The sequence below is a fragment of the Heterocephalus glaber genome, unplaced genomic scaffold, assembly GCF_053883595.1.
Source record: "Heterocephalus glaber isolate CG9 unplaced genomic scaffold, H.glaber_assembly_v1.0 deba00001730, whole genome shotgun sequence".
Classification (NCBI taxonomy): Eukaryota; Metazoa; Chordata; class Mammalia; order Rodentia; family Bathyergidae; genus Heterocephalus; species Heterocephalus glaber.
Window position 1 is genome coordinate 890,659 of NW_028258441.1, and position 18,811 is coordinate 909,469.

Genomic DNA, 18,811 nt, shown 5'->3' on the forward strand with positions numbered 1-18,811 from the left:
CCTGGATCTCCAACCTCTCCTCAGGAATAACAAGGGTCACAGAACATTAATACTGATTGTAAAATGTGGTACACACGTCCCTGAAGGAAAGAAAACAAGATTCCTGGGTCTTCTTTTACCACAGGAAATTCTATCACGCCCACTTGCAAAACAAAAGTAGGACTTTGTGTGATTGATTTTAAAGAACCTAGAGGCCCCAGAGCTTTTCAAGTACCCAAGAATCTGCTAACTAGTATAGTGACTCCTGCGTGGTTAGATTTAGAACTGGCTTGTGGGAAAACAGATTTTGGTACCAGAGAAGTGGGGTCATTGCTGTGACGATACCTGACCATACCTGACCATGTGGTTCAGGAGCCTTTGGAACTAGCTTGTGGGAAGGGTTTGGAAAGCGTTGGAGATGCTGGCTGAAGAAGTAGCCTTGTAATGCCTTAAGATGTACTTAATGTGATGTTCTGGTCAGAGCTCAGAAGATCAGAATACAGATAGAAATGCTGCTGGTAAAGACCAGGTTCCAGAGGTTTCTGTTTTGAAGGACTGCATTGACTGACTGTTGGACTTCAGATCATATGTGTTATGCTTTGGCAGAAAATTTGCCTGAATTTTACTCAGGTCCAGAAACTTTGGCTGAGACTGAGAATAAAGATGGAGGACTAGTTAATCTTGTATAAGAAATTTCAAGGCAGTCTAACATTGAGGCCATGGCATGGCTACTGTTGTGGACTTTTAGCTAGATTTGTGTTGAGAATCAAGAGCAAAGAGCCCAACAGAATGATTTTAAATATGAGTTTGGCCAGAAAGGAAGCTCTGGTAAAGTTGCAGACTGGAAAGATAGAGCAGAGAAAAACTTGGTTGCTGAGAAAGAACAGGACAATGGAAAAGATGGCCTGAGGATGTCATAAAAAGCAGCGCGACCCCAGCCTTTGCAGCCTCAAGGTTGCAAAACTGAAAGAATTTGCTTTGAGAAAAGAGGCCCAGAGCACTATGATCCAGGATGGTGGCAGTCTAGAAAATTTGTTCCTCAGGATTGGGTTCACAGTGCTCAGCGACCCAGGTACTCGACCCCTACAGCCAAGAGGGGAGGAAGCCTGGCTACTGCTCCAGCTGGTGGCAGATGGTGGCATCATCCATGTGGTGCTGGTTTTAGGTGCATGCAGAATGCAGGAGTTGTGGGGTCAGAAGGTTTCCACCCAGATTTCAGAGGAAGATCTGGAAGGCCAGGCAGTGTGTGAAGCTGTGAGTGTGAAGCTGAAGATGCAGTGGAGGCCCCAGAAGGTTGGAGAGGCCAGGAACGTAGATCATCTGAGGAAAACTGCAAGGAGGCAGCAGAGCCAGCCCAAGAGAGAAGTCATGGGAACTATAATCACTGGTAGTGCCATAGGGGCAGAGCCACCCAAGACCTTTGGAGTTCACATCTTGCAACAGATTGCTTCAGATGCTGCACATGGAACTATGGGACTTAATGATTTCCCTGATGGATTTTGGACTTGCTTCAGTCCCGTTACTTTCTTTTTTTTTTCCATTTAGTTTATTGGTACATTTTAAGTACACAATACAGTTGCATTCATCATTGGGATCTTGTACCTTTACATGACGTATCTTGGTTCTTATTTTTTCCCCATTCCCCTGCCCTCCCTTCACCCCCTCTTCCCTCCCCTATTTACAAAGACTTTGTTTCCATTTTTTTTCTTTTCTCATATTTTTTCTTTTCCCTCCTTTTCTTTCCCCTATCCCTCCCACTTCCCCTACTCCTTTAGACCTTTTCTTCCTATTTCACATATCAATTATATATTTTGATCCTTATTTACACTTTTAGTTTTTCACATCAGAGAAACTATTTGGTATTTACACATGTGAGTCCTATTTATTTCACTTAAGAGTATGGCCTCAATGTGCATCCACTTAGCTATAAATGTCTCTAGTTTCTCATTCTTTATGGCTGAGTAGTACTCCATTTTATAGAAAAACCATATCTTCTTTATTCAATCTCCAGTTGATGGGCATTTAGGCTATTTCCAAGTTTTAGCTATTACAAACTGTGCCGCTATAAACATAGGTAAGCATCTATCACTGTGATATGACTCTTTTAATTCTATTGGGAAGATAGCCAGCAGAGGAATAGCTGGATCAAATGGGGCTCTAATCCTAGTTGTTTGAGGTATCTCCATATTGATTTCCATAGTGGTTGAACCAGTGTGCACTCCCACCAACAATGAAGAAGGGTTCCTTTCTCCCCACAACCTCTCCAGCATTTGTTATTGGTTGATTTCTTGATAGCAGCCATTCGTACTGGGGTGAGGTGGAATCTCAGTGTTTCTTTCATCTGCATCTCTCAAATGACCAGTAATGTTGAACATTTTTTCACGTTTATTTGCTGCTTTTACTTCTTTGTCTGAGAAATGTCTGTTCATTTCAGATGCCCATTTTTGAACTGGGTCTTTATATTTGGGGTTCTGACTGTTTTGAGTTCTTTATATATTCTAGATAGTAGACCTTTGTCTGAGGAACAGCTGGTAAACAATTTTTCCCACATTGTAGGTTGTCTCTTAGCTCTGTTGGTGGTTTCTCTTGCAGTGTAGAAGCTTTTTAATAAGATGTGATCCCAGTTGTTGATTCTTTGTGCTAGTTCCCGTGCTACTGAGGATTTGTTCAAAAAGCTTTCTCCTATGCCACTGTCTTCAAGAGTTCTACCTAACTTATCTTCCAGCTGGTTCAGCCTTTCTGTTTTAATATTTAGATCTTTAATCCACTTCAATTTTAGTTTTGTGCATGGTGAAAGATAGGGGTCTAGTTTTAATCTTTGGCAAGTTGAAATCCAGTTTTTCTAACACCATTTATTAAAGAGGCTATCTTTCCTCCAGTGAGGATGGTTGGCTCCTTTGTCAAAGATGAGGTAGCTGAGTATGTCTGGAGTTATTTTTGTATCTTCCAGTCTATTCCATTGATCCTCAGGTTTGTTTCTTTGCCAGTACCATGCTGTTTTTACCACAGTGGCTTTGTAGTATAATTTCAAGTTGGGGATTGTGATACTCCCTGCCATGTCTCTGTTGCCTAGAATTGCTCTTGCTATTCCAAGTCTCTTCTGGTTTCAAATGAATTTTTGTATTGTTTTCTCTAGATCTGTGAAATATACTGTTGGGATTTCAATCGGGATTGCACTGAATCTGTATAGCAGCTTTGGAAGTATGGCCATTTTCACTATATTGGTTCTTCCTACCCAGGAGCTAGGGCTGTCTTTCCATTTTCTTATATCCTCTTTGATCTCTTTTTCCAGAGTGTTGTAGTTCTCTTGTAGAGGTCTTTTGCTTCCTTCATTAGATTAATTCCTAGATATTTCATTTTTTGGATGCTATTGTGAAAGGGATTGTTTCCCTAATTTCTCTCTCAGTGAGACTGTTAATTGTGTACAGGAAGGCTATTGCTTTTTGAGTGTTGCCCTTGTATCCAGCTACTCTACTGTATCTGTCAATTAAGTCTAGAAGTCTTTTGGTGGAGTTTTTTGGGTCTTCAATGTAGAGTATCATATCACCAAATAATGACAGTTTAACTTCTTCCTTTCTTATCTTTATTCCTTTTATTTCTTTCTCTTGTCTAATTGCTGTGCCAAATGTTTCCAAAACTATATTGAGCAGGAGTGGTGATAGTTAGTCCTATTACTTTCTATTGCCCTATTTGGAATGGGACTATTTATCTCTTGCCATTGTATTGTATATTTGAAGCGTTTAACTCTCTTTTTATTTGTACAGGAGCTTGCAGCCAAGAGTTTTCCCTAAGTCTCAGAGGAGACTTTGAACTTGGACTTTTCAGCAATGCTGAAACTGTTAGGACTTTGGCAGCTCTTAAATGCCTTTTATATAAAGAGATGTGCATGAGTCTTTGGGGTGCCAGGGACAGGATGTTATGGCTTGAGTCTGTGTTTCCCCCCAAAACCTCATGTGTTCCTAGGTGGGGCTTTTTAAAGATGGCTGGATCTAGAGTGTGTGGTGCTGGGATTAACTTTGTGTGATTATTAAATTAGTCAATTGATTGGTTTGGCATAATTCTGGGTGTGGATAATGGGAAGTCCCTGGGTTTGAGTGCTACTGACCCTAAGGGTGTGTAGCCTGGATGGAATATAAGGGAGAAAAAGAGGGCTGGCATCATTGTTGGCTGCTTCTTCACTACTTTGGTGTTTTGCTGTCTTCCTGCCTTCTGCCCACCATGAACTGTTTCTCCTCTGTGATGCCCCCTACCCCATCATGCCATGTTACCTTGGAACCAGCCAACTATAAACAGAAACCTCTACAAACTCTGAGCTACAATAAACCTTTCCTCCTTTAACTTTGGGTGCTGGGTATTTTGTCTCAGCAAGGAGAAAAGTAACCTAAGGGCATGTTTTGCTCTAGCACAGTACAGTGACTTAGGATCCAGTTAAACTCTTAGTATCTAATTCTACAGTTAATACAACTAAGAAAGAAATATTGGTTTACCTGGGAAAGACCATCCTTGCACAATGGACATTTTGCATTGTGATCCAGGCACCTTTCAAGGCATTTTAAGCAAAAGGTGTGCCCACAAGGTGTTGTGACTGGCTCATAGAATAATCTGAAATTTAAGAATCAAAATGGAAAAAAATTGTAATAAGACAGAAGTACTCATGGTTAAGATTTCATAGAACTATTTGGAAAAATCTGTGTGTAAGTAATTCTTTTTGTTTTTAATCACAGCTGTTGCTGCACATCAGAAAATCATTTGTTTTTAATTTCTGAGCCAGATTAAAGGTAATTCATTTGTTAAAGTTAAGGGTATAGCAAGATCATTTTGCAATATTAGTTCTAGTCTATCTCTTTCTTCTGGGGCACCCAAATTTTTTCCCTGTCTGGTCCCATAAAAATAGAAATTAATTCCAGAGTGAATAGATTCCACATAAAAAAAAATTAGCTAACTTGTTCACCTGAGTATATGTAAACACACATACATGAATACATACATACATACACACACACATGGTCATATGACCATGGGAAAAACAGTTTATTTGCTAATCTTTTTTTTTTTGGTACCGGGGATTGAACTCAGTACCTTGCACTTGCAAGGCAGGCGGCAGCACCACTGAGCTAAATCCCTGGCCTGATTTCTTTTTTTCACTTAAGCAATATTTACTGCCTGAAATATCTTGAAACTGCATCTCTAACAAGTATAGCTTTTATACAGATAGATAATTTCCCTAGAGGTTACAGGGTAATATTGTTAATGCACTTACTGATATAGATAGATAAATATATATGTTGATATACACATATATATTATATATCACATATACACATACTGTAATTCAATTATATCCTACTTTAATTGCTTTGGAAGAGTGGGATATTTTCAGAACAATCTTGGAATCCTTTATTAAAGCTGTTTTGCATCTTTAGAGATACATGGATTTACTTTGCATAAAGAAGGGTTCACCTGCAGCAGGACCAGTGGGTGTGGATGACTAACTGTGATGATTAAGAAGTGGGAATAGTACTCACTAACGAAAAGAAGAGAGGCCTATTTTGACCTCTCAGGAGTGTTCAACTGAGGGAAAGAGATCGGCAACTACACAGCTCCTCATGTGGCCAGGAGGTGCACCAGGAGCCTAGCCAGTACTGCCAGGCTGAGCACAAGAATCAGAATGTCAGAGCTCAAAAGTTCTTGAGAAGAAACTGAATCCATCAACTAGAATAAAACCGAGGTTCAGAGGTGGTAAAGATGCTTATCTAAGTATACACAATGGTGAACAGATGACACTCTCTACAATTTTCACTCCCACTCATGTGCCTTTTTATTACACAGTGATTCCCAACCATTAGTGTACATCAGGAACACTAGGGGCATTTCTTTAACAGCTTTTTTGATGCATAATTGACATACAACAAATTGAACATACTTAAAGCATGCAATTTGATAAGTTTTGATGTATGCACATACCCATGAAACTCACCACAATCAAGACTGTGTACATACACACCTACCACTCCCAAATGTCTCATCCTGCCCCTCCTTACACCACTCCTTATCACCTGGAGACATTTTTTAAACTGCAGATGCAAAAGAATGCACCTACAGTGATCCAGATCAGTAGGTCTAGGGTCCAGGCCAGACATCAGGATTTTTTTAAGGCCCCAGTTGTTTTTAACATGTAACCAAGGTTGAGAATCACTGTACTATACAATCCTACCAACCTCTGCATAGGCAAACCTTCTGCAACAGTCTTCACACAGAATTATCAGTCACCCATGGAGCTTTGAAAACATTTGCACAGTGAAGCTCCACTGCCTGAAGTTCCAGATTCAGCAGGTCAAGGGGAGAGTCAGACATTTGATCATTTTAACATGCCCATGAAATTCCAGAGTAGGAGAAAGACCTTGCATATATTCACTTTTTTTGTACTTTTTGAATTTTATAGTTTGTTTAAAAAGTAAACTTGTCAAACAAAATTAATAAATTTGACATATTAAATTGGCCAAAAAGTAGATTTTCAAAAAGAAAAAAAACCTTTGTACAATAGAGGTCCTAACCAGTGCACTAAGGCAAGAAGATAAACATGAGAATTAGAAAGGAAAGAGATAAAAATGTCATTATTCCCAATGGTATAATGATGAGTAATGAATTTAGAAAACAAAAGAATCTACAGAGTGACTACTAGAATTAAGAATACAATTAGTAAGATTGCTAAGTAAATATATATACCACAGTTGTAGTTCTATGTAGTTCTAGCAATATAATGTTTAAAATACAGTTTTAAAAATGACATTTACAATTCCTTTTCAAAATCAAGTACCCAGGAACCTAATAAATCTAATAAAAGTTGTGTGAGATCTCTATTGGAAAAAAAAACTATAAACACCTCACTTGAAAGAAAGTAAAAAAGACCTAATAAGTCCCAACAAAAATTCCAATGGTTATTTTATTTGTTTTTGTGGAACTTGACAAGTAGTTTTCTAAACACAACAACGTAATTCAAAGGACAAAGACACATCTGAAGAGCAACAATGTAGAAGGACTTGATCCACCAGACAGCAGAACTTACTAAAACTTAGGAATAGACCCAGACATGGACGTTTTTACTTATAACAAATGAGGCACTTTAAAGCAAGGAATGGGGGTAGGGGTGGCAGGGAGTTTTTTGGGTTTGTTTATTTGTTTGTTTGGTTTTACCACTTAAGTAGCATTCTCAGTAAATGGTATATTGGTTATCTATAGGAGGAAATGAAATTGGTCCATTTCTCACATTGCACACAAAAGTAAATTACATTAGGCTGTAAAAAATAAATGTGAAAGGTAAAGTAATACAGCTTTCAGAAGATAGAATAAGAAAATATCTTTATGACCTCAAGATAAAAAAATGTTAAACAAGACACAAAGAAACATTAACTATAAATGAAAAGATTTCGCTAATTTTGATTTCGCTAATATTAAGAATATTTATGTTCATCAAAAGATGTCATTGAGGAAGCAAACAGGCAAGCCGCGTAGTAGAAAGTATTTGTAATACATATGACTAAAAAAAAGACTTGTGTCTACAACATACCTCTAGCCCTTTCAAGTCAATAAGAAAGAGAGAGAACCCAATAAAAAATGAGCAACCACTGATGTACATACAAAACAGTGTTCAGCCAGGTGTGCTGGCGCATGCGTATAATCCCGCACTCTGGGAGGGTGAAGCAGGATGATCACAATTTTGAGTCCTCCCCGGGCAACTTAGCAAGACCTTGTCTCTAAAAAACAAGGGCTGAGGGCCAGGGATTTAGCTCAGTGGTTCTGCCGCTTGCCTCGAAAGTACAAGGACCCGAGTTCAATCCCCGGTACCAATAAATAAATAAATAAATAAATAAATAAATAAATAAGGGCTGAGGATGTAGCTCAGTATGAAGACTCTGGGTTCAATCCCCAGTACAGAAAAAAAAATAAAGACACTGTTCATAGCAATATTGTCCATAACATCTTCAAACTAATGTCAACCTAAGCACCGATCTATAATAGAATTAATAAAGAAATTGTGGTAGAGTCGTACAATGGGATACTATTGGGAAAATGAATAAACTTCATCTACATGCACTAATGTAGACAAATCTCAGTAGTGAATAAAAGAAGCCAGATTGAAAGAATACATTTTAGATAATTCAATTTATATAAATTCTTAAAATTAAGCAAAACTAAATTGTACTAGGCAGAGATGCACACATGGATGGTAAAAGTACAAGACAAGAAAGAAGAAGTCAAGACAGTAGTTGGGGTGTGGGTATGTGTTTAGTTCTAATTGTGAAAGGACACATGGGCAATTTCTGGGGTCCTGTTGATATATTATTTATTAAACCGATGGGTTACATTTGCATCCTTTTATAGTATTTTAAGAATGCATATATATATTCTAGGCCCTTTGTATACCTCTTAATTCAAAATGTGTTCCGAAAGTGTGACCTGCAGGCTGATTTGGGAACCACTGTTGTGATCAAACTACCAGAGCAGCCAAATCAGAACAGTTTGTTTCCTCAGTAACTTGAATCCTGTGCATTTGGATACCTTTACACATTATCTGCTGATGCTAATGATGAAGATGATTGGTGAACACGTATCTACTACCAATACACAAAACTATTTTTTCCTGAGAATTTCATTTAAGTCTATTGTTCATCTAATAATATAATACATATAAACTAACAAAGATAGAGCTTGCTAATTAATAGAAAAAATATTGACATTTTGTGAGCAGATGAATGAAACCCACACAAAAGTATACAGCCATTTCTTAGCAAATTCTATCCTTAAAATGCCCCTCAATGAGAAGTAGTGAACTAAAATGCAGCCGCAGACACTGCATAATTATTGCTTTGAAATAAGTCACTTTTCAGTACACAATTCACTTCTATATTCAAGGATATTACAGGCTGACTGAGTAAAGTGACTGGTTCTTGCTGTATTTCTGGGTGTATGCAAATACTGTTTTTCATCTAAATTAACTTTATACATTAATGGGTGGTAAGTTTGATTAGCTACATTTTGATGCTGAGGAAATTAAAACACATCCAGGTTAAATAACTTGCTCAAGGTCACACGGCTAGCTGGTTAAGCAGAAAGCTTAGGATGTGAAGTCGAATTTGATGCCACTGGGGATCTTCCTTCTCCACTCTATGGCACATTGATGACTACATCTCATATGGACACCATCCACCTACACAGATATGTGCACACTCACTCACACACTTTAGTGTCTCCTTCTCTTTCTGTCTCCCTCCTTAAACTCTAGAAAGACAGGCAGAGAAACAGAGGTCCTTACTATATAGAGATGTGTACCAGAACTCCTCTCCCTTTTATTTACCACTTCAGGTAATGATTTCACAAAACACTTCAGGGAGGCACTTATAAATCAGAACAGGGCCAGATTTCCTCACAAGAAAGCATTTTACACTGTCACAGTGATAGAGCAAACAATAGTAATAATAAATGCTTTCAGTTGGATGGTAGCTCAGATAAAAATGTTTTGCTTATCTGGAAATAGCTATATTTTCCCACCAATTACATCCTTATATTTTGTTCTTTTGCTATCAAATGAGAACAAAGAGGGAGTGGGGAGGAGGGAACAGAAGAGAGACAGAACAAAATGAAATGACTCAACACTCAGAGAGTTAAGTAGCTAAAACTAGGTTAAATATAAGCTTCTTTCAATTGACAAAGACATACCTGGGCCATTGGGTAAATGGTTCACATATCAAATATTTTCACTTCATATCTCAAAATATTCTTATCACCCCAAAGGTACCACTTCACAGCAGCCCTGGAGGTGGGCCCCACTAGCTATGGTAGCTGTACTAAGTAAACCTGAAAGAAGGATTTTCAGCTACTAAAGATTGCTGGGAAGATGGGCCCTGATGGCTTCACTGCTGAATTCTACAAGACATTTAGAGAAGAACTATTGCCACTACTGTTTAAACTCTTCAGTGAAACTGAAAGGGAAGCAATACTCCCAAATTCATTCCTGGAAGCAAGGATCATCTTGATCCCCAAAGCAGAGAAAGACGCAACCCAAAAAGAGAACTATAGGCCAATCTCACTGATGAATATAGATGCAAAAATCCTTAATAAGATACTGGCAAATAGAATGCAGAAGATCATCAAGAACATCATACACCCTGACCAAGTGCAATTCATCCCAGGGATGCAGGGATGGTTCAACATACAAAAACCAATAAATGTAATACACTATGTTAATAGAGTCAAGGACAAAAACCATATGATGATCTCAATAAATGCATAAAAAGCATTTGACAAAATTGAACATGCATTCATAATAAAAACCCTACCAAAAATTGGAATAGATGGTCTCTACCTCAACCTGATAAAAGCCATCTATGAAAAACCAACAGCCAAAATCATACTAAATGGTCAAAAACTGAAATTCTTCACACTAAAATCAGGAACAAGACAAGGATGTCCACTATTACCATTCCTGTTCAAAATAGTTCTGGAAACATTAGCCACAGCAATTAGACAAGAAAAAGAAATAAAAGGAATAAAGATAGGAAATGAAATTAAACTGTTATTATTTGCAGGTGACATGATACTCTATATAGAAGACCCTAAGAACTCCACCAAAAGTCTTCTAGACTTAATAACCAAGTTCAGTAAAGTAACTGGATACAAGGTCAACACACAAAAATCAATAGCTTTCCTGTAAACGAACAACAGACTCACTGAAAGAGGAACTGGAGAAACAACTCCCTTCACAACAGCATCCCCAAAAATGATAAACCTAGGAATCAACTGAACAAAATAAATCAAAGACCTCTACTCTGAAAACTGTAGCACTCTGAAAAAAGAGATCCAAGAGGATATCAGAAAATGGAAAGACATCCCTTGTTCCTGGGTAGGAAGAACCAATAGAGTGAAAATGGCCATACTTCTGAAACTTCTATATAGATTCAATGCAATCCCAATTGAAATTCCAGCAGTATATTTCACAGACCTTAAGAAAACAATCCAAAACTTCATTTGGAACAAGAAGAGACCTGGAATACCAAAAGCAATTCTAGGCAACAAAGACAAGGTAGGGGGTATCACAATCTCCAACTTGAAACTATACTACAAAGCTACTGTGATAAAAACAGCATGGTACTGGCAAAGAAACAGACCTGAGGATCAGTGGAACAGATTAGAAGATGCAGAAACAACGCGAGACACACTCAGTCGTCTCATCTTCTATAAAGGAGCCAAACACCCTCACTGGAGGAAAGATAGCCTCTTTAATAAACGGTGCTGGCAAAACTGGGTTTCAACTTGCCAAAGATTAAAACTAGACCTATATCTCTCACCAGGCACTAAACTAAAATTGAAATGGATTAAAGATGTAAATATTAAAAGAGAAACACTTAACTGACCAGAACAGAGGTTAGGTAGAACTCTTGAAGACATTGGTATAGGAAAAGATTTCATGAACAATACCTCAGTTGCACATGAACTAGCACAGAGAATCAACAACTGGGATCTCATCTTATTAAAAAGCTTCTGCACTACGAGAGAAACCACCAACAGCGTGAAGAGACAACCCACAATGTGGGAAAAAAATTTTACCAGCTGTTCCTCAGACAAAGGTCCACTATGTAGAATCTATAAAGAACTCAAAACAACCACATCCCCCAAATATAAAGACCCAATTCAAAAATGGAGATCTTAAATGAACAGACATTTTTCAGAGAAAGAAGTAGAAATAGCAAATAAATATATGAAAAAATGTTCAACATCACCAGTCATTAGAGGGATGCAAATGAAAACAATGATGGATTCCTCCTCACCCCAGAAAGAATGGCTGCTATCATGAAGTCAACCAATAACAAATGCTGGCGGGACTGTGGGGAAAGAGGAACCCTGCTCCACTGCTGGTGGGAGTGTAGACTGGTGCAACCACTATGGAAATCAGTATGGAGATACCTCAAAGTACTAGGACTGGAAGTCCCATTTGACCCAGCTGTTCCCCTGCTGGCTATCTTCCACAAAGAATTAAAAGAATCATACCACAGTGATATATGTGCCCCCATGTTCATGGCAGCACAGTTTGTGATAGCTAAAACTTGGAAACAGCCCAATTGCCCATCAACTGGAGATTGGATAAAGAAAATGTGGTGAGTTTTTTTATAAAATGGAGCACTACTCAGCCATAAAGAATGAGAAACTAGAGACATTTATAGCTAAATAGATCCACATTGAGGCCATACAATTAAGTGAAATAAATAGGACACACATGTGTAAATACCGAATAGTTTCTCTGGTGTGAGAAACTGAAAGAGTAAATAAGAATCAAAATGTATAATAGATAATGTGAAATAGGAAGAAAAGGGGCAAAGGGGAAGGGGAAGTGGGAGGGGTAGGGGAAAGGAAGAAGGGAATGGAATTAATATGAGAAAAGGGAAAAAATGGAACCAAAGTCTTTGTAAATAGGGAGGGATGGATGTGTTGAAGGGAGGGCAGGGGAAGGGGGAAAAATAAGAATCAATATATATTACGTAAAGGTACAAATTTTCAATGATGAATGTCATTATATTGAATATCTAAAATGTATCAGTAAAATTAATTTTAATGAAAGACTGCTGGGCAGAGTTCTGAGGTACTGGAGTTAGGGGGCTCCCAATGTGTAGTGAACCAAAAGCCTCCTCTTGACACCTTTTCTCTCGGGTCAAACATCTTTTGTGCAATTGTCTCAGCCTCCTTTCAATGCTGTTTTGGAAAATAGACATACAGAATCTACCGAAAGGTGTGGACCGTTGTCCTGGACACACACACACACACACACACACACACACACACACACACACTTTTACATACAACTTCAGTGATTTCCTATTTTTGTTAGAATCCATATATTGAATCTCCTCAGGAGTCTATGGACCTAATGTTAAGAAATTTGGTCTAGGAAAGAAAACTAGTTAACATTTATAGAATATTCATTATCTGTCGTGCAATATTCTAAGTGTTAAATAAACTTCTTTTCTTTCTCCTCCTTCTTCCTCTTCTTTTCTCTCCCTCCCTCCTTCCCTCTCTTCCCCCACCTCTCTCTGTCAGTACCCATGGCGTTGCATATACTTGGTAAGCATTATACCATTGAGCTACTTTTTTCAATTAATCGTAACAACCCCATGGGGTAGGTGCTACTGTTCTCTGTTTTACTGGCAAGAAAAGAGTGGCAGAGAATGTCACTTCCTCCGGGACAAACAGCCTGTAAATGGACAAAGCTAGGATTCTGACTTTGGAAGTCTCTTCTCTTAGCCACTAAATTCATAGGTGTGAAATAAAACAAATGAATGCTATTTTTAAATATTGAATGTGGCTACACAGACCATAATCCCACTATGTTTCTCTTTTTTTGTAGTGGGGAGATGTGTTTAATTGGCCTCTCTAGAAATCTGAGAAAGCAGAAATGATATGGCACTAGTTGGAGGGGAAATGCTTTGCTAAGTATCTCGCACCTGCTACTATTATTCATGGCACATTTTAAAGACAATCTAGTTAGGCTCTCTACTTGGCTTCCAAAGAATAGGCCTTTGGCACTGATATTAACCCTTGAGCTTTTAACCCTTGATCCAGTAAAGGTTAGTCCCACAGATACAAACATAAATACTTATTGGGGTCAAGGAAAATCGTGTAGACGTGAGACAGGCTGATATAAGGCAGTGTGTGTGTGTGGGGGGGCTTGACCAAGTTCAAAGTGGCATCCTTGCTCAAGACATTCATATTTAACAAAAGCAAACCCCATGAAAGCCGAACAAAAGACATTCAGCTTGTGACCTCTGAAAAGATTGTTCCCTTTTCCTTCTCCAGGTATTTCCAAGGCAGGAGACCAGGATACAGGGAAAATAGTCTGTAAGTAGGGGATACAAACTGTGCCGTGTGACAATGTTGTGATTTCTATTTTGTCAGAACCATGCTTTCATGCAGCAATCAACCTAACAGTAGGCCAGCAGGGCAAAGACACAGGCATAAGAGAGGAAAAACTATCAGGTATCACATACCTCATACACAGGGAGCATTCAAGGTCAGAGGCATCAAAAGATGCAAGTGGAATACTGAGAGCAGCTTTGGCCCCCTGATCGGTGGGAAGATCTGTGATTTAGAAAGCAATAAGTCAGAGATACACAAACCTTGGTTTCACAGATAGTACTTCTGAGACCAAAAAAACCCATCATTTTCCAATTTGCCACAGCTGCCACCTCCCCAGTAGTTTATTTAGTGGCCACTTGAGCCACTGAGATTGGGATGAGGTTTCCAGCAGTCCCCATAGAGAAGTGAAAGCCAGGCACATTCCAGGAGCCCTGAGGACTTCTTGGAAGTATGACAGGCACCTCACTCAACAGCAGGAATAGCAGCAGCAGCAGCAGCAGCAATTCCAGCAATTTGAAGGACTGAACCAGGCCTTCAAAACCAGGATTGAATTTTGGCACTGCTAACCTCTCTTGAAAAGATCTCAAGTTACAGCTACTGCTTCTCAGATGCCTACCTAGGGGAATACAACAGAGTAAGGCCTGACTGAATGACCCCATCCTATATTCCTGGACCGGGATGAGGGTGGAGAGAGTTGGCCTACAAGGAAGAGAGACTGTCAAAGGCATGGGATGTCATTACTTAATACTATGCTGGATCTTATGTCTTGGCTTTCTATGATAATTAACACTGCGTGCTCACAATGTACAAGGTCCCATGTGTGATCTCAGAAACCTCACAGAAACTCCTGATGTGGCACGGCTGGGAACGCCAAAGCTGGGCCACACACCCAGAGCCAGAGGTGCCCTCAGATAGAGGGGAACTTGGTGAGCCCAGGCATCTCCTCTAAGCTACTTTCTCCTTGGGTAGAGTCATTACCTTGCTTGTAGGCTTTATTAAACACCTCCGTGTCTTCTCGGAGTTCAATTTGGCAGTGTTTCCTTTTCTTTTCCTGGCATTTTCCAGACTTGATGGAAGCAGTATCTGCAGAGGCAGTGTCCTGCTTCTCCTCTTCTTCCTCCTGTTCTTTCATGTTGTCTTGCTGACCATCCGCTCGTACTTTAGCAGTGTTCATTAGACTGCTGCCATCTCTGCTGGCTGATGCTTCCTTCTGATTAGAGCAATGAGGGAGCTCTGGATTTTCCTAGATGAAGAAAGAACCAAATATCAGACTCTACTTAGGAGCAATATTCTTACCCAGAGGTGACAAAAAGAAAAATACATAGCCCTGATCCTCACTACTGGTCACTTAGTGGACACATAGCCCAACTGCGGGGCAGTCATAAGGTTTATTCCCACTTCCAGTCCACACAGTGTCTGCAACAAAGGCCTGCCCAACTTGGGCAGAGTTAGGGAAATTCCCTAGGCAAGGAGGAAAGGCACATAGCAGGAGACACACCCTTGGCAGGGGGAAAGCCCTCCTCCCCCTCCTATCCAAATCATTCCCCAGCAACACTTTTAGGGAAACCAAGGCATGCAGTGAGGGTAGGTACTGTCACTCAATGCTTCTCACCCTGAAGGCCATTCAGAGCCATCTGCAATTTCCAAACTCCAGACCCTAAAGGACTTTTGCTAAGTCTTTGGTCTTGGTCTGTTTACAGGCCTGCCAAGTCCCCTCATGCCCAGAGCTGTAAGTTATACTGACTAAGTGAACAAGGGACAACCTATTCCTTTTACTAGATCTTGGGTTAAAAGTCTCAAAAGAGACAGAATCATCTGGCAAAACAATCCATATGTCTCTAAAAATTCTTTTTAAAGAATTTTTATCCAGGAGAGGAATATTTGAAAATGAATTTAGAAAGAAATCTGATGACAATATGTTTATGTAGATTTACCTGGAAAACCTTTCTATATAATAAGACCCTGACTTACAAATATTCTAGTTGCGAACTTTCAAAAGTGTACTGTATAAGACTCACTTTGTCAGCTTATGAATGAATGCAACGTATGAGCAACTCTCCCAGAACAGAACTCGTTTGTAAATCAGGGACTTACTTTAATCTAAATCCATAGACCACAGATGAAAATGTTCATCTTATTGGTTCCCCTCCAACCAAAAAATTGCTACCATACACACATGAAAAGGGGGGAGCATACAGTTGGGAGAAAACAGTGAAGAAGAAATAGGATGTGACTTTTCTCGTCTAACCTGGGGAATTCAGGGATCTCCCAGTCCTATAGCAATACCTTGACCTTCCATGAGCCCAAGGCATTGTCTGCACAAGCGTGCACTGCCTTGCAAAAGGAAGTCAGGTGGAAGTCCAACCTCTGTTCCTCATCTGGTTCATTTTGCTGAGCCAGAGTAAGCTGCAAGGAGAAGTGACTCCAGGCACTTGGGTTCAGTACTAACCTTCACAATCATGTAAAATTGACCACTGGGGACTCTAAGATTTCAAGGCATACTTCAAGATCTGCCTTTTTTTAAAAGTCAGGCATATCTGCATTTTACTCCTTCTCTAGAGCAGGGACAGAAAAGCGAAATTTGAATGCCCGGGGCTTACCTAGTGGGCTTACACATAAGTTAAGAACTTTGGGCACAAAGGAAAGGAAAGTACCCCCCGCCAAGGTACTTGGGGTATTCAGTGCTAAATTCTGCCTTAGAGGGCTGGGGATGTAGCTCAGCAGCACAGCACATGCCTGGCAAGAGCAAGGGCCTGAGTTCGATTCCCGGTACCAAAAAAAATACTATCTTAAATTCTGCCTTAGAGTTTGGACTTCTGAGTCCCACGTTCTGTCCACTTACACTCTGATAGGAAAGCCAACACCTGGAGTCCATCCTTCTGTGTTCTGTTCCCTTCTGTTCAAAGAAAAGCACAAATACTGTCTTCCTTTTAAGAACTTCAACTCTAAAGTCTTCCCAAATCTCTTTCCTTTTCTCTGCTAAAATATGCATTGGAAGCCTTCTTATACACAAGATATAGTGCAGGACTATGAAATTACCTCCACTTGGGGAATCAGAAGGAGCTGTCCTTACACAAGGATCTTAGCTAGAGCTCAAAGGCCTGTAGCTTGAACAGACAAAAAGCAGGAAAGGAGGGGCAGTTAGGCCCTCTACCCAGGCTCTGCCTCAAAGCTGTGGCCAGTAAGCCCACCCCAATTTTATGGCTCCAGGGGAAGTGGGCCAATCCTTTTATAGTTGTGTCAAATTTCTCTCTTGATTGGACCTGACCAAGAACTAAAAAATAAATAAAGAAAGAAATGTTAGGTCCATCCCTGAAATTCAGAATTGTTATCTTTAAGAAGTAACCTTCTTAGCAAAGAACACAGCTACTATGGACTCCATTTCTTCTTTCTCAGGAACCAGAGTAGGAGAGGTAGGGCTCACTCCCCATTTTTGCCCACAAAACAGCCAAACGAAGCGTCACAAAGAGCTGGGTGAGTTGAATTTTACCTGTGACAACTTTAGTAGATTATGGCTGGTGCCTTCAGTAGCCATTGACTCTACGTGTTCCTTTAATCTAAGGTGAGGTGCCAACAGCTTCAGGATATCGGGAGAATGTTCCTGAGAATCCCCCGGGACTGATGGTGAAAAGAAACTAAGGAGAAGCTGTGACATAAAACAGAAGACTTCACTACTTAAGTTTCTACAGGTGCTCAGATGAAGGGGGTAGGGTTAGGGGACAGGGGCACAGCTTGCAGGGCAAAACTGCAGGGAGGAAGCCCTGGACAAACCACGTCCCTGGACACTTCAGCACACATCAGAATCATCTGAGGGGCTTATGAAAGAGCCAAGTTCCTAGTCCCCACTTCTGTCTCTCCCAGGTCTGAAGTGTGGTCCAGGAGTCTGGACTTTGAGAAGGCACTGCAGATGCCTCTGTTACCCATCCAAGGTTCAGAGCCACCCCTTGGTGCTATCATTCCACAGAAAAACTTCCAGTAGGATCTTAAAACCTATCTTGGAAGGAAAGAAACAGACTGGTGAAGCCAGGAGATAAACCTCAGTTGGGAAACTTGGAGTCACATCAATAATTCCCCAGTGGGTAGCAGCCTACAAATGTTTTCAAGGTTCCTCACAGCTCCTTTTCTCTGTCTAGTTTGCTTCTTTCTCCACCCATCTCACCATCACCTCTGAAGTTTTTTTAGTGGTACTGAGGATTGAACCCATGCCCTTCACAATGAGTTACACCCTCAGGCCCCGCCCCCTTTATTTTTGAGCTAGGGTTTCTATAAGTCACTAAGTTACCCTGACTGGGCTCAAACTTGTGATCCTCCTGCCTCAGCCTCCCAGAGTGCTGAGATTACAGGTATGTGCTACCACATCTGGCTTACCCCTGGATCTTTCATCCCTTTGGAGCTGAGGACCTGAGCAGTGAAGTATTAGGAAAGCAGAACTCAAACTTCCTCCCTCTTTTTCTAGCCTCTGTCCAGTTCTGGTACTCACTTTCCAGAAAAATCTCAGGTTAAATTCAAGTACCCAGGGGAGGCAGATACCAGTCTATTGCTGGTTTTCCTTGTAATCACAAATACTGGGAGGGTAGAGTGGGAAGAAACAGAAGAGACTGGGAGGCAAAGATATGCTTTGGAGTACAGGCAGTACCATTAGCTATCAGATTCTTGCTTCAGTTCTCCCCAGTACCAACAGGGATTTTATCTATCTATCTATCTATCTATCTATCTATCTATCTATCTATCTATCTATCTATCAATCATCTGTCTATCTCATAACACAAAGAGACCAGGACATTGGACCTCTGAAACTTACTCAACTGATTACCACCTAGCAGGCTCTGCAGAATTTGAAATCCCATGACCTTGTTTAGGCTACGTAGTCATGATCAGGAGAACTTGTTAGAACCCCAAACTCCAGTTTAATTTATTCTCTTCCTGG

The 18,811-nt window shown here is 40.1% G+C and overlaps 1 protein-coding gene across 3 annotated transcripts in view; it reads right to left on the minus strand.

Annotated features, from left to right (window-relative positions):
- Lonrf3 (LON peptidase N-terminal domain and ring finger 3) overlaps positions 1-18,811 on the minus strand; it is a 44,521-nt gene that overhangs the window by 15,102 nt on the left and 10,608 nt on the right. For 2 of the 3 annotated variants that reach the window (XM_004872148.3, XM_004872149.3), the window contains 3 exons: positions 14,863-15,127; positions 14,016-14,106; positions 4,467-4,581 (listed from right to left, as the gene is read on the minus strand). In XM_004872148.3, the coding sequence (XP_004872205.1) occupies positions 4,467-4,581; positions 14,016-14,106; positions 14,863-15,127 (471 nt within the window). Of the gene's footprint in view, positions 1-4,466; positions 4,582-14,015; positions 14,107-14,862; positions 15,128-17,374; positions 17,531-18,811 lie in introns of all 3 variants that reach the window. The other variant, XM_013068277.3, reaches the window with a different exon arrangement.